The sequence below is a fragment of the Sorex araneus genome, chromosome 1 (assembly GCF_027595985.1).
Source record: "Sorex araneus isolate mSorAra2 chromosome 1, mSorAra2.pri, whole genome shotgun sequence".
Classification (NCBI taxonomy): Eukaryota; Metazoa; Chordata; class Mammalia; order Eulipotyphla; family Soricidae; genus Sorex; species Sorex araneus.
The window spans coordinates 254649033-254665412 of record NC_073302.1 but is presented as its reverse complement, the minus strand read 5'-3'; the positions used below and the strand labels follow the sequence as shown (position 1 = coordinate 254665412).

The window sequence follows — 16380 nt, the reverse complement described above, 5'->3', positions numbered from 1 at the left end:
TGAATGAAAGATTCTAGGCAATCACAAAACACAGTATAGTCCCCTACTGATTTTAGACTCTATGATGGGTCAAATTTTTTAGTTTTTAATCAATAATTTTGAGTTACACTATAAAATATATATGAAATATCAAGTCAATTAGTGAAAAATACACAGTTTGCAAATTCAATGCATCCTGGAATTCTTTGGGAGAACATGAAGCATATTTAGTACAACTTTGTCTCCTATTCCAAAACACAAAATATGTCTGTAACCACCTGGTTTGCTCAGCTCATTCCTCAATGGCTTCAAGAAAGGTAATAGAAAACCACAGGAGAGAAAGAAAAAAGAAACTTTTGATAGATAGTTGCTAGTCATTATCCAGAGCCTCCATTTATTTAGACTTTTGGAAGATCTTCAGAGTATTCCCCCCACCCCTACATTTTTGTAGCTTAAGCCACACTAATGCATACCGTGGAAGTTTCAGCTGTAAAAATAATGTTTTTCAAAACACACCACATTAACTACAAAATTGACTTTCTTGGTGGTTGAAAACCTAGCTCAGATTGATTCAGGCTCTGGAATTCTGGCTGGTCATTGTTCTGAACTATACAATAAGTTAACTTCTTAAAAACTGAGATCATAGTTCTTTCATTTTTGGCATCATACATGTAAATGGAATTAGAACTTTTTAAAGTGATGGAGTGAAAACATTTATCTTTATCTACACTGGGAATCCTGTTTTGGAAAGCAGTGTAGACCAACAAAGAAAAATAAAGCAAAGCAAAACATAAATACTGAACTGCTGACATTTCTGAACTTATAAAAATAAACTTCATAGGTGCAACTAAAGCAAGACATTTACATATTGCCAAAGTTAGACTGCTTCTAAGGGAGAGCTCATGCATATAAAGTGTAAAAAAAAAAAAAACATTTTCCTTAAGAACCTTCCCCACCCCTCCCCCCACACCCCTCTCACTGCCTGCTGGCACAGTCCCTTGCCCTAAACAGAAGCAGCTGCATTTCAGGACAGCCCCAAACCCAGCAATCAAGTCCCAGTGGGTTATGCTAAATGTCTCCTACCTGAATAATGGACATCCGAGTGGTGGGGGTCTCGCTCGCATTAGTTCCTTGTCCGGTGAAGCTGGTGTGGCAACCCGCGTGGCCCTGGGGAACAGTCAGGTTGTTGGAGGCAGGTTTGAGATACATCACCTCTGAGCGGGGCGAGCTGAGGGGCAGGCGGGTCTGGTAGTCAAAGTACATGGGGGAAGTGGCCAGGGAAGGGCTGCTCACCACGTTCATGACATTCATGGCGTTCCTTTCCTCCACTTCGCTCTGCACCAGCATGATATCATTTTTGTTGATCTTTTTCTTCTTGCCCTTGCCCCCGCCCAGCTGCGGGTGGCTGTACTCCGCGATGCGGCAGTTGTAAGTGCGGATTTCCTTGTTCTCCCTCTTGCACTTGACGGCGATGGTGATCATGGCCGCTAGGAGGATGATGGAGATGGTGCTCAGAGTCACGATCAGCGGCAGCGACATGTCCCAGTGGTGCTGTTCGCCGTTCACCCGGGGCACCCCCTCGGGCAAGGAGCCGCTCACCGAGCGGATGATGAGTTTGGCCACCGCGGAAAGGGTGGGCTTGCCGTGGTCCGTCACTTTCACCACCAGCTCCACCACGGGCGTCACGTCTTCCCAGAAGGGGTGCTGAGTGCGGATCTCGCCGCTGGACGGGTCGATTTCGAACAGGTGGTCGTCGTTACCGTCCACGATCTCATAGGTGAGGCGCCCACTCTCGCCAAAGTCGCTGTCCAGGGCGCGCACGGTGCTCACCAGGTAGCCCAGGCCGGCGTTGCGAGGCACCTGCAGCTCGGCCGTGTCGTTCTGCAGCGTGGGCAGCACGATCACCGGCGCGTTGTCATTCACGTCTAGCACAGTCACCCGCACCGTGGCATTGCTCTCCAGGTGCGCGGGCGACCCGGAGTCCTTAGCAAGGACCTTGAACTCAAAAGCCTTGGTCTGCTCGTAGTTAAAGGAGCGCAGGGCGTAGATGGCCCCGTTGGTGGGGTTCACGGACACGTAGGTGTAGATGGACACGTCGCCGATGTGCGAGGGCAGGATGGAGTAGGACACGGTGCCGTTCTGGCCCAGGTCGGGGTCCTGGGCGAGCACTGAGCCCAGGTACTCTCCTGGGATGTTGTTCTCGTGCACCTGCAGCACGTACAGCCCCTTGGTGAACCGCGGAGGGTTGTCATTCTCGTCCAGAATCTTCACAGCGAAGGACTTGGTGGAGTTGAGCGGCGGCGAGCCCCCGTCCCGGGCCACGATGGTCACGTTGTACTCGTCCTGGGTCTCGCGGTCCAGGGGGCGGTCGGTCACCACGGTGTAGAAGTTGTCGTAGTTCTCCTCGAGCTTGAAAGGCACAGCGCCCGCCGTCCCGCCTAGGCCGCCGCCGCCGCCCGGCCCTCCTCCGCCCAGGACCCGGCACTGCAGCTGTCCGTTCTTGCCCGAGTCGCGGTCAGTGACCCGCACCAGGGCGATGACAGTGCCGGGAGGGGCGGCTTCGCTCAGCGCCCCCTGGCGCACGGAGACGAAACCGATAGACGGCGCGTTGTCGTTGCGGTCGATGAGCTTGACCGTGACCTTGCAGTGGGCCGGAATAGGGTTGGGCCCCAGGTCTCTGGCCTGCACGTCGATCTCCAGCATCCCGTTCTCCTCATAGTCCAGGTTACCCTTCACCCGGATCAGGCCGGTCTTGGGGTCGATGGAGAAGAGCTCCCGCACGCGGTCTGGCACGTAGCTGCTGAAGGAATAGAGCACTTCTCCGTTCGGGCCCTCATCGGCGTCGGTGGCGTTCAGGTCGATGACCACGGTGCCCAGGGGGGCGTTCTCGGGCAGCTCTACCAGGTAGGAGGGGGCTTCGAAGACCGGACTGTTGTCGTTCGAGTCAATCACTTTCACGTTGATCTGCACCGTGGCGGAACGGGGAGGCTCACCCCCGTCCAGGGCGGTCAGCACGAGCGTGTGGTGGTTCTGCTGCTCGCGGTCCAGAGCTTTCTGAATGACCAGCTCCGGGAACTTGGTGCCGTCGCCGCGGGACTTGACATCCAACGCAAAGAGGCCGTGATCGTCGCGAGTGAGCAGATAGGTGCGGAGTCCGTTGTCGCCCGCGTCCGGGTCATGCGCGCTGGTGAGGGGGAAGCGGGTCCCCGGGGCCGCGTTCTCCGAAATGTCCATCTCGATCTGATCCGAAGGGAAGGAGGGCGCGTTGTCGTTGATGTCTTGGATCTCCACTTTGATCATGCAGATCTCCTTGTCGTTGGCGAACACTTCGAGGGACAGCTGGCACTTGGCGTTGTGGCGGCACAGGGACTCGCGGTCGATGCGCTGCTTGGTGTAGAGGAGCCCGCTGTCGGCGTCCACGTCCAGCAGGTGCGGCGCTGAGTTCTCCAGCACTCGGTAGCTGCCCGACTTGCTTCGCCCGCCCGGGCCGCCGCGCTCCGCGGGCGGAAGCCCCGGCTGCAGTCGAGCATCTTTGCCGATGTTGCCGATGACCGTGCCGGCCCCCTGCTCCTCCGGCACGGAGTAGTTGAGGTTCTTAAGCGTCAGGGCAGGGGCCCAGAGGAGAAAACAGCAACAGATGGAAAGGTACATCCCAGACCGGTGGGGTGGGGGCAGGAGCAGCCGGACGGGAGAGGCGAGCGGGTGGGAGCGCGCCAGCTTCGGGGCCCGAGCGCGGCTTCAGCGAGAGGCCGATCGCAAGTCCGTCTGTCCTTCCTGCCTTCGGATCCCGGGCTGCGGCACCGGCTGTGCTCGCCTTATTCCGCTCAAGTTCCCCGAACCTGTTGATCTACAGCATCCGCACTGGTGTGGGGGGGCAAGGAGCGGCGCAGCGAAGCTGCAGGAGCACTGAGGAAGGCGGCGGCTCCCTGCGGCTGGGGACGAGTCCGGGCGGGGGTGGGGGGGCTTTGTCTCTCGGGCGCTGACTTCGGGCGACTGAAACTTGAGAAGATGAAGCCGGCGATGAGGAGGAAATCGCGTCTGGGAGCCAGCAGAAGGAGCTGAAGAATCTGTAGGTTTTCCCGGCTCCCGCTAGGGCGCTGCAAAATCCGCTCCCGCCCGGAGGCTCCGGAACACGCTTCCCATCCAGTGGGGGAGGGAGCGGGGAGGTGTGTCTCCAGGCAGATCTGAAAGTGAAATCCTTAGTTGTTCCTCCGCCCGGGTGGCGAAATTGATGGGGATGGGGAGTCACGGAGAGAGAGTCCGAGAGATTTCGGTTCTTCCCGCAGCCCGGTTGAAACGTCTGCTCGCTTTGCGGGCTGTTCTGTTCTGTTCTTTTTTTTTTTTTTTTTTCAGGCAGTGTTTTGCTGCATTTAGAGATCTAATCTTACATTGCCGGTGGAGGCAACGGCGGCGGCGGACTGCATCTCCCAGCCAAGCGTATTTTCTCTGCCTGCCTGCCTCCCTTCCTCCTTCCCCCCTCTCTCTCTTTCGATCTCTCTCTCTCTCTCTCTTTCTTGCTAGCTCTCTCCTTTCCGAGCAGCCAAAAGGGAGGGGAGGAAATGCAGCGCAAAGAACTAGTGTCCCGATTTGTAGTTTCCTCCCTCCAGCAGGCTCCTCCCTCTCTTCCTCGGAAAAGGCTCTCCCCCGAAGTCAGGAAAGCCACAGCCTGATCAGCATTTGCGGCGTGAGTCTATAGGGAGGCGAGGGGGGCGGGGGCGAGGGGGGACACACACAGCTCTCTCTCCGCCTCTGTTCGTACAACACGCACTCTGATTTCCCTACGCCAAATCACAAGCAGTCGCTACCATCCCATCCTCTCCCGGCCGAGCAAGGACTGCTCCCGATGCAGTTTAATTCCAGTTTGCTGCTCTTCCCCGGCGAAAGGAAATCAACAGGCAACTCATGGTTGGATGTGCAGATTAGGAGGGGGAGGAGGAGGAGGAGGAGGAGGAGAAATAAAGGAGGGGGGAGTCGCCCTCCCCAAGTCCTAGCACACACTCTCCCTGTCTCTCGCTAGAAGGGAAACAGTCTCTGCATTCATAGGGCTGGGCCGTCAAGTGCCTCTCTTTTCTTTCTATTCAGCATCTCTTTCCAATGGCCCTGCCTCCCAGTCCTCTTCATCTAGAAAGGAAAACCTTGGCGTGAAATAAAAGTGGCGAATATTTGAATCGAAAAGAGTGCGTGGTGCCTTCTCCCTTCAATTTTGTCCCCCTTTAATAGTAGGAGGAGTGGGCTGGATGTAAGAGAGGCACATCAAGGTTTGTCGTGATGCATTCTGCAGTCTCGCTCGTACACAGTCTCTCTGGGCGCCCCGGGGAGGCCAGGGGAATGAGGAACTGCGGTCCGGCCAGAGGCTTCCACCTCGGGGAGCCACCTCCAAAGGGCTGTTAGGCACGGGTACAGCTACACATTATTTCGGGGTCTCCAAGCGCCTGGATAGACGGGAATGACACATTCAGAAATGCAGGTGTTCTGATCTGCCGGATGAGTCAGAAGCAGCGGAACGAATCCTATTCACTCTCGCCTCACGGTCCTGCCTTCACAGACATTAGTTGCAGCTTCTTCCTAACGCTTTCTCTGACTCACTCTATAGAAATAAAAGCCAGATTCATGTTTGGGAGAAATGAGGGAAGGTGGGGGGCAAAAGCGATAGAAGGGGGGAGGGAGAGAAGGAGGAGGTGAAGCTGAATCCAGCAGCACTTTTACTCTACCTCTTTCTGCTGGAGTCCGAGGTTCTGGAAAACAAGACGTTTATTTTGCTAGGTGTATTTATTTATGAAAAAGAAAAAGAAAAAACCTTTCCTCTTGATTAGGCTTGAGACACCCCCAAAATCTTCCAAAGTATTGAGGGGGGGCAGGATTCCAGTGGCTTTTAGCTGTTCACAGCAGAGCCCCGCATCATAGTTCAAGATTTTCCTCTGAATGTTCTTTATTCACAAAGTCCAGCACCGGTGTGCATAGTTAATTGTGCAGGGTTCTTTTTTTTTTCTCCTTTTTTTTTTTTTGTTCAGGGGTGGTCTCTGTCAATCGGATGCCTGTCAATATCAGCTCACAATCTACGAAAGACGCGTGGATTGCAAAGCAAATAAATCCATCTCCGCAAGCAAAGCGTCGGAGGAAATGAAAGGTGAAAATTCAATTCAACAGTTGGAGTAGCGTCTCCCCAGCCGCCCTCCTCCGCTGCCGCAGCAGACAGGCTCGCAGTCCCAGCTCTCTCCCCAGCGCCTCTAGCTGACTGTCTCTATTCACCTCACGCTGCCGCTTAAACATTGATACTGATTCCCTGCCAGCCAATCCGAGTGAGGAGCAAAACCCTGCCTCCTCTGCCGACGCCCAATGGAAAGAGAAGAGGAGACTGGCGGGGGCGGAGCCAGGAGTCCCGGCGCTTCGGAGTCATTGATTAGATCAGTTAGATGCGAGACCTGCGGGGCTAGAGGAACCCTAGCTCAGCTCTGGTCGCGGTGCCCAGAGGGCCTCGCCTTTGGGTCGCCAGTGCCTTTAGCTACTCGGATAAGCTCTTCCGCCGACTTCCTCTGGAAAAGATCATTTAAAAAAGTTTGACAGCGATTTATTTTTATTTTTTTTTTTAGTCCGATGTACACAGACACCGGAATCGCAGTGTGACTGCAGAACAAGGTAGCTGCGGTCTTCCTGATGGGTTTTTGAACACAGCACACACACGCACACAGCACACACACACACACACACACACACACATGCTTTCCGTGGTCACACACACATCCATGCCTAGACGCAGCTTATCTGGCTGTCCGTGGACCTGTCAGGATGAGATGTATGCGTGTGCATGCTTGAACGTGGGCGAGCGCGCGCTCGTGTGTGTTTGTGTGTGTGCACGCGCGCGCGCTCGAGCGTGTGAGTGAGTGTGTGTGTGTGTGTGTGTGTGTGTGTGTGTGTGTTGGGGGTTGGGGTGGGTATGTGTATTTCAGTGAGTGTGTGTGTGAGTGCTTGAGCGCTTGCGCGCCCGCTTCTGCCGGCTCCAGTGCAAATGCGTCGCGAGCTACAGCAATCAATACGTAACTTTCTTTATCCTGGGAGAAAAATCAGCTGTCCCTAGGCGCCCATGCAAGGACAGTCGCTTGATTATGAAAGTGTTTCAGAAGGAAAGCAGAAGCCCAGTGATGAGAGGCCACGTCTCTCTGGAGGAAAAAGCCTTTCCTCTAGGAACAGGGCTCACTGTCAATTCAATTCTGCAGTTTATCAAATCTGACTAAATAATAGTAGGGCCCTACACCAGGCAGTCACCCACTTCTCGGCCTTGATTTAAGTGAAAATGTGGACCAGGCCTGCACGCGACATGCACACACTCTACGCACACCACACACACACACACACACACACACACACACACACACACACACAGAGCTTGGCTCTTTTTTTTGTTTGTTTGTTTATTTTGTACACCTTAATCTTATTCTTAAAATTCCTCGCGGGTTTGTATTTTTTTTCTTTTAAGAACACATATAGTGTATTTGTAAATCACGTTTGCCCACATTTCTATTCGGCAGAGACTCTGTGAGACGTGAAGGCAGATCAGTATGTTATCTTTATTATTTATTAACAATTCTGTTGTTAGTAACACTACTGCTACCGCCTGTACCATCAGAAGCAACACACTCTACAGGAATATTCACCCCCTACACAAGCACACACCTCTCATTTAACTGTTACTGCAAGTTCAGTTTCTAATTCGAGATCTTTGTTTTTCAAAGCTTTTATCACAAAGGGGCACAAATGAAGATCCATTTATAAGTGATTCAGCCTTTCTGGGAAAGAGTTAAGAACTAAAGAGAAAATTGAAGTATTGAAATAGAAAAGGTGAGTGTTTTGATTGCTAGAATATCGATTGCAATTCATAAATACTAAAGTTAAGTTGCCATTTATAAATTGTGAATGACTTACAAACAAGTCTGTCATATGAATCATTCAGAATTCAAAGAAAATCAAATCCAGACCAATTACAAGAAAGTTCTGATGATTATTATTGAGGTAATTGCTTCAAGATTCAAGTAAAAGAACTATTTATTTTCTAGAGGATTCAATGAGATAATCTATAGTCTGAATTTGCTGTCTGATCTGCATCCAAAATTCATCACTTCCTTAAGACACTAACTTTCAACAGTTTAAAAATTCAAAGAGGAGCTCTTTCAAAGGGCTTTACATCCTAAAACGTCTCTGTGTATTCAAACTACTTTGCCATGCAAACATTATTACTAACTCCAGCTGGGGGCTAGGTCTTTGTATCTGGTTGTTTTGCAGAGTAAATGCTTAAAGATATTGCCTTGTGAAAATTTCACCTTTCTACCTGTTAGGTTAGTTCGGTATTCCAGTAAGTGTATCTGAAGTTTGAGACTTTGAAACTACCTGTTAGCTTAATTGAAGACTATTCACGCAATTCTTAACCATTATTTCTTTAGTATGATAGTTTTTTCTTAATTACATAACAAGAAAAAGCCTAAAATACCCATAGTTGTTTATATGTAGCAAAAACAAGGGAAACCCCAAGGAAAGGGTTTTTGATAAGTCTAAATTAGATGCATGGTTAGAGTCTAAGAAGGAACCGTTGATTTGAAATATATCACAGCTATCAATTTGTCCGGCATTCTGGCATTCTTTAGAGTAATTATGTCACACCTCCCCCTACTGTATGGAAAGAGAACTACCACGCTTATGGTGGTGAATACCACAGTTCATGTGCCCCATAGGGGCAAAGTGTAATTATATCAGACACTTTACTTACTGGTGCCCGCTCCAGCAAATCAATGAGCAACGGGATGACAGTGATACAGTAACTTTACTTATTTTTTTAATTTGCAGTATCCAAGAATTTTGTGTGTGTGAAACTCTAATATGAACATAAAATAATTAATTTCAACTTTAATTCTTATACCCATTTTAAGACAAAATGTACTTTAAAAGGAAGCTATATAGAAACCCACATTTCTATATAGCTTCCTTTTAAATGACAAATTTTAAATCTATAATCACTCCAAATAACTAACCATCTCATAAGTTTTTTATCCCAATATTTTTAGGTATGTACATAATTGTTTAATAATTTTTAAAACTATGCTTAAAATATCAATCTCATTTAATTTGGATGATATAAATATGGCTAAAATTTAAAAAATCTTGTATATAGGTATGAAAGTAGGCTACAGAAAATGAGATAGAGCTGAGGAATCTAGAAACTGTGTGTGCATATCAAACAATGCCGTAATTTCATATTTCTCATAAAAAATAATCATGAATTAAATTTTAACTTGAAAGCAAAAGTATATTGATCTTTGTTTGATCATACATATATAAAAAGATGAATTACCTTGTGTGACTTAATCAAAATATATGTCTATGTACTTAATAAAAAAGTATTTTGAAAGTACTAAATCATGATAACATGTAATTATTGTTAATTGCATATTTTAATCGTTGTGAATTTTTAAATCTATTTTTATAGTGAATAGATTCATACAGAAGTATTACTGTTTATTTTTAGAGACACAGTAAATCTAATTAATATTATGTCATTAAATCATTAGTTGCATTACTTTTATTTTAAAGGTATTATCCAAAGTTGGTATTTTATAAAATTTAGTTATTTAAACTATTTATTTTGACTTATTCTTTAAAAACAAATATTTATTAGTTGTAGCTACAACTCTGAGAGTTTAATCATAAGCCAAAATGGCAGCAGTTATTCTTCAAAAACTGGTCCTGCATATTACATTCTTAAATTCATTAAAATCCAGTTCGTAGGATACTTGCTTGATGCTGATATTTTCAACACAACCATTACTTACATGAAAAAGAATTTGTCTCTCCATTATTTTCTTTCCATCATTTTTACATATATTTCACAAAAATAAAATTACAAGATTATTCCTACAAAACATGCAAAATATGTTAGTTTGAAATTCACATAATAAATGAATAAAATTAAAAACAAAATGAACTTGTCTCATTTATTTTATGTGTTAACAGAGAATTGAAAAATACTTAACACATAGCTAAACTGTTTTAGTTATCATAAGTACAAAAGGTTTTCATTTCATATATAATATTCCAAGTTATGGCTATTTTTTTCAGTTAGTTTTCCTCTTTTCTGTTGAATTTTAAAGAAATGTGTGCCTCACCTCTAACACACAGAGACTGCACAACTTATGACTATAAAAGCTTTACCTTTGAACAAGTGACAAATTTACCCTAGTAATGAGCTAATTATAAAAACATATCTCCTTCCTTTTTGATAAAGGAATATATATAGTAAAATAAATAGCTGTTTTAAGCTTTAGGGGAAATGTTTTATGATTTAAAATTTTAAAGAATATTCAGTCCTACATAACAAAATTTTAAAAATGGGTAAAGATTTTTGTAAATAAATAGTTTTAAATTAAATATTTTTTTCAGTTTTTACTAAAATTGAGGAGTCTTATTATTAATGACATATTCTGGTATCACTACATTGCTTGCATTTATTATGATACAATATAACATATTATGTTTCCTCCATCTGCACCTCGATATGCTTTCCCAGTGCATATATACTCAAAAATTACAAGATTATCCATGCAAAACATGCAAAGGATGTTAAATTTCAAATTCGCATAATAAATGAACAAAATTCCCAATTTTTATCTAAATATTTTACATATAATTTAAGTATGAAAATTAGAAGGAAATATTCATTACAAAGTTGTGATCAACTTTGAACAATAGCACATATTATATTTCAGGATTTTTTTTGTTTGGCAGTTTTTGTTTTGGAATCACTCCTAAAGTGCTCCCGGCTAACTTCTAGCTGAAAGCTGGATTTTGGAGACCATATGCAATTCTAGAGATTGAACTTTTGTGGGCTGCATTCAAGGTAAGTACCTTAACCACTATACTATCTCTCTGGTCCATTAGGATGTTTATTCTAAATATTCACAATATTCTAAGTAATCACAATTATTTTTTTTTCAAGAACAGAGAATTATTTGATCTGGTCTAAGTAGTATGTACGACACTTGTATGTACAATATTTGAGAAAGAAAATATGTAGAAACAAAAGATTTTCAGAAAAAAATATACACTCTACACATAATGTTTCAGGATATACTTGCAAAAGATTTGAATTGAATTGTGTAAATAAGATTTTTAAAAATATTATTAAGTTTCATATATTCTAAATGGAATATTTGTATCTTTTCTAACTTTCCTAGAAATAAATGGTTTCAATTAGGAAGGGTCTACTTCTTTGCCCCATAGGAAGTTACATGTTAGCACCCCTTGAGTTTACTTTACTAACAAGGAGAGACATTTAGTCATTTGTATTGTAATTTCCTCTATGGAAAGAAATAGCTTTGTTCAATTTTGTGTACTGCATTTTAAATTAAATGAAAAGATTACAGACTAAATGGTTAATTTATATATGTGACTCTGAATTGCGCAAATAAGGTGGATGAAACTGGAAACACAGATAAGTACTTCATGCATGATGCTGCAATTCCATTATTTCTTATGGTTAAGTATGTTCGAACAATATTAAAGCCGAGAAACCAGCCCTTGGTAGGAACCCGGGAAATTTGCTTCAGTAGGTGGCACTCTTTCCTCAGAGTCAGTTTTGTGATGATGACCTGAAACACAGCTTCAAAAGGCTGTGTCATTGGAGGTCCTGCCTTTTAGGTGAGGCAAAACCCCCAAGCTTATAATCACTTATGGATATAATGGGCTACATGTTTCTTTCCATTATTATAAGGTACTTAAACAACGTATTATATAGCTATCATGTAGAAATCAATGAAAAGAGGGAAATACACAGAGCTCTTCAGAAAGCAAATAAGTGTTCTTCATATCCTATGCATTTTAATTATCATCAAAATCATTAACCCTCCCAAGTCTGAGAGACAAAGTCTTACTTGGATAATTATGTTCTACTTATGTAAATTCCTCTTTTCAGTGAGCTAAGCATATTATTTCCTCTTATCTTTTAAAAATCCTGAGCAGTTCAGCTGAAAACCTAGGACTGCTAAATAGCTTTTGTCTATCACCCTAGAAACAATACTTTATTTTAGGCAAAGCACTTTGGTTGCCCTCCCCCACAAACATAAATAAGTAAATATACATCGAATTTTTTTTTAACCATAAGTAATGTTTCTACAGTCACATTCATTGTTAAGAAAAAGGAATCACTGGGACAAATCATCTTTAAAATTCCTATAGCTGGGCTGACGTGGGGAGCTACTTAAACCTGTCGAAGGTTGGAGCAACAGGCTACAGAATAGGGCACTTGCCTTGAAATTGGCAGTACTGAGTTCAATCCCTCGTATCACATGTGGTTCACCTGAACCCATCAGGACTGATCCCTGAGCACAGAGTTGGGAGTAAGCCTTGAGCACAGCCACATCTGGCCCGCAAACAAACAAACAAAAAGGTAAAACCCAATTTCTAACCAAAGAATCTTAGAGAGTGCCAATGACTTTCTGAGAGAATGCCAATTTATGTCTAGACAAGATGAGAGCAGAATATGCAGAATTCGGCAAATGATATTTATAAATTTCCAATAGTGTAAAAGAAAAATGATGGCTTATATTAGTTTAATATAAACTAATAAAATATAAACTTATATTAAGCATTGAAATCTTTTTTTTTTTTTTGCTTTTTTTGAGTCACACCCGGCAATGCTCAGGGGTTACTCCTGGCTCTGAACTCAGGAATTACCCCTGCCGGTGCTCAGGAGACCATATGGGATGCTGGGAATCAAACCCGGGCCAGCCGTGTGCAAGGCAAACGCCCTACCCGCCGTGCTATCACTCCAGCCCCAAGCATTGAAATCTTAAGTTAAAATTTAATATTAAATAATATATCTTTATTATTTAACAAACATTATTGTAATATCAATTTCATATATGACACCTTAAACATATTATAAAATACAGTGATTCAGATACTTCTGAATTTATTTAGATAGTGCCTAACTCTTAGGAAAAAAAGGTTAAGTTTGAAACATGAATTGTAATAATTAGAAAAATTGAAATCATCAATTTTTTTCTTTCGTATTGATTAGGAGGACATCAGAATCAGAGAAAACTTAAATAAGGATAAAAAGCTAAATTTATTGCGCTGCTTAGCCATTGATAGAAAGGTAAATCAATAATATTCTGAGGGATATCAATAAGGAACAGAAGTAATTAAATTTAATGACAACCCTTTCAAGTTTTTTTGAATGCTACAGACTCCTATGTAGTGAATTTGATGGTGAACTCTAGTATTAGTTGATATGACTCTTTCCTGATCATTTGTGATAATCATGAATATTTGATTCGCAAACTGTGCAAAACTTGAAGCAATTGTGTTCTGTAAAATTATCAGAAAGTAACTTTTCTCTGTAAGTTGAATTTGTAGGATATACCAGAAGTATAACATACATTAAAAAGGAAAGAAAGAGCAAAGGAAAGTGCCTCCCATAGAGGGAGGCTGGGGGTAGGGGGTGGGGTGTTGGGGGATGGTGGTAGGAAACAGGGGACATTGGTGGTGGGAAATGTACACTGGTGGAGGGATGGGTGCTTGATTTTTGTGTGGCCGAAACACAATTAGGAACAGCTTTATAATGTCTCTCTTATGGATATTCAATTAAAAAATTTTTTTAAAAATAATGTGGAGTTTATGCCCAATTCAATCAGCTAAATCAATGGCTGAATAAAAAGCAGTACTCCTAGATAAAAAAAAAAAAGATACATTGAAAAATTTAATAATGCAAGTTTTGAAGAAAAAATACTTTCATCAAAATACTTTGATCACAATATTAATTTGTGATAATAACTTAATTGATTATAACTACTGTGAGTGCAAGCAAATGTCACAACCAGCAGTGAAGCGGAAGATTGCCCAGAGGGAGCATATTCAGGTTTAGCAGCAAGTCCTTTGAGAGCAATAGGTCTTTCTCACTCTGGTGAATGATGGACATTTAGTCTATCTTCTTAATCATAAAGGGCACTGCTGATGTGAACAGGCAAGAACAGACAGAGAAGGGCATAAAAAGGTACGGCTTAAAAAAATTATGACAGCTATTTCATCAAGTATAGATTAACAATATTCTAAGAGTGTTAACAAGACTCAGGATGCATCCAGAATTTTGTGAATGCTTCAGAACTCATTTTTCAATATGCTTTTGTGTAAAAGGTAAAATTTTAAAAATTATATATACATATATATATTTAAATTAGCAATCAAGGATGATTACAGGCTGCCCTAAAAGCTTCTGTCCCTCTCAGGGATCCCGGCAAGCTACTGAGGATATCCCTCCCGCATGGCAGAACCTGGTAAGCTACCTGTGGTGTATTTGATATGCCAAAAAGTACCTATAATGGGTCTCAGACCCTGAAAGAGCATCCAGTAGAGCAGTGTTGGGAAGGATGAGTAAGGAGAGGCTGTGATGATCTTCATTTACCTGGAGCGAGCAAACACCATTGGGTTACACTAGCACGTGACAGGGACGGGTGGAGACGTTACTGGTGCCTGCTCGAGCAAATAGATGAGCAACAGGAGAACAAGTGATAGAAGTGATTTAAAGTAGCATTTATGAAGCACAACCCATAGAACTCCTCATGATCCAGGGATTTGATATTGCAAGAATTGAGCACTTTTGTGGCAAAGGATATTCTTCCAAGACATTTAAATAAAGAATGAAAACACAAAAGAAAAGAAAACTGAAGTGTCTTCTTTTAAGTTCATGTGCACAGTAAAGAAAAGAAATATTGATAATTAACTAAAGCCTATAATCCTGTCTTCATCTCAGAGTAAACAGACTATCGCTACATGTCCCTTCTTGTCTTTCCTCAAAACTTACTAAATTATGATGGAAAGTAGTTTAAATTAAAATTGTTATCACTGTGGAGAAGGTGATGATGGCATATTTGAACTCTTAGTTAAGAGTGTTTTAAATATTTAGTTCAGGTGGGTCTAGAATGCTAGGAGTTTCTCAGTCTTAATTTCATAAAGCTGCTTCTTTGGGTATAAGAAGAAACCTGGAAAAAAAGAGAAAATATTATTTACCACACTAAAGCCAAAAGAGTATGCTGTGAGGAGAGGGTGATAATATATTTTGTTTTGTGAGCAGTTATTATGCAAAGTGCATTAAATTACTGAGGCAATCATTACTTTTGTCTTAAGTCTGATCAAAATCTGCACAGTGTCTCAAGGACACTGTACCTCAAAGAGTTTCCTGTGGTAAGTTTCCTAAAAAACTTGTACTGCAAAAGTTCCATGACTGTACTGAGACATCAAACCCCATCTTTTCTTACAAAATAGAATTAGTGCAGAAAAAGAAGAAAATATCCTGGAAACTCTAATTCATATTATTAAAAATATTTTTCAAATTAACAAATCCAAGAAACATTAAGGGTGACCATGATAGAGAAATAATGTCAAAATATAAAAGCATCACAATGAAATGCATAACTACATTTAATGTAACCAAAAGCAGGAAAAGTGTTGTGAAATACTTGGGAAAATACATGAGATATTTTAGCCACTTTCTGCTAATTCAGAGGAAAGTAATAAATAAAAAGATAAATAAAATTAGATGAATTGATTGGCACAGGATATCCAATGTCAAACAGCAAGAACACTTAAAGGAAAGAACAAAAAAGAATGAGGCAAATCTATTACCTTAAAATATGGCAGGCTGAATCACCCTTGCATGGGGCTGACCTGAACTTAATCCCTGCTTCCATAACTGGTCCCCTGAGCACAGCCCTGAGCCCAGAGCCAAGAATAAGTCCTGAACACTGAGAGATGTGACCCCCAAACAAAAGCAAACAAACAAAAATAAAGAAGAAAAATATGAAGAAAAGTGAATTTGAAAAAGTGACATTCTTGGATGAAAATAATAGTGAATGGTTTGTTTATAAAATTTTTTATTGACACCAGGCAAAAAGGTAAAACCAGCACAGAAGTAGTTCCTTGCTATTTAGATTTCTTTTTGTTGTTGTTGTTTTGTCTGGGGCCAGAACCACAACTTGCAGTGCTCAGGGATTACTCCTGGCTCTGAGCTCAGGGATCATTCCTAGTGGGATTGGGGGACTACATGGGATGACAAAGATGGAACCCATGTAGACCACATGCAAGGCAAGCAACCTACCCACTGTACTATTGCTTCAGAACTGATATTTGAATTTTAAAGATGACAGATGAGATGGATAGGTATCAATTTCATTTTGTCCCCAGGATCGATTCCTCTGCATTCCACCAACTGAGTAAAGAAAACAGAATAGGCAGCACACTGTAAGTTTTAGTTAGGTTTTTACCATTTCCAGGACCAGTGACTTTCAGGGGGCAGTACTAATGGGAAGAAAAGCAATACAGTTAAGAAACAATCTTTCGAGGCTGGAGCTATAGTATAGT

The 16380-nt window shown here is 42.7% G+C and overlaps 1 protein-coding gene and 1 long non-coding RNA gene across 8 annotated transcripts in view; one reads left to right on the top strand and one right to left on the bottom strand.

The window, feature by feature from the left end:
- Positions 1–6256, bottom strand: part of PCDH17 (protocadherin 17) — a 95155-nt gene extending 88899 nt beyond the window's left edge. The window contains exons 1-2 of one of the 7 annotated variants that reach the window (XM_055123747.1): positions 1273–6249; positions 1063–1146 (exon numbers count right to left, since the gene is read on the bottom strand). In XM_055123747.1, coding sequence (XP_054979722.1) covers positions 1063–1146; positions 1273–3630 — 2442 coding nt within the window. In that variant the 5' untranslated portion in view covers positions 3631–6249. Of the gene's footprint in view, positions 1–1062 lie in introns of all 7 variants that reach the window. The other 6 variants (XM_055123750.1, XM_055123756.1, XM_055123766.1 and 3 more) reach the window with 6 other exon arrangements.
- Positions 6257–6482: 226 nt separating this feature from the next.
- On the top strand, positions 6483–14319 carry LOC129403595 (uncharacterized). Its single transcript, XR_008629324.1, has 4 exons — positions 6483–6615; positions 7710–7815; positions 10750–10861; positions 14250–14319. It is a non-coding gene; the product is annotated as an uncharacterized LOC129403595 (long non-coding RNA).
- The last annotated feature ends 2061 nt before the right edge of the window (positions 14320–16380 follow it).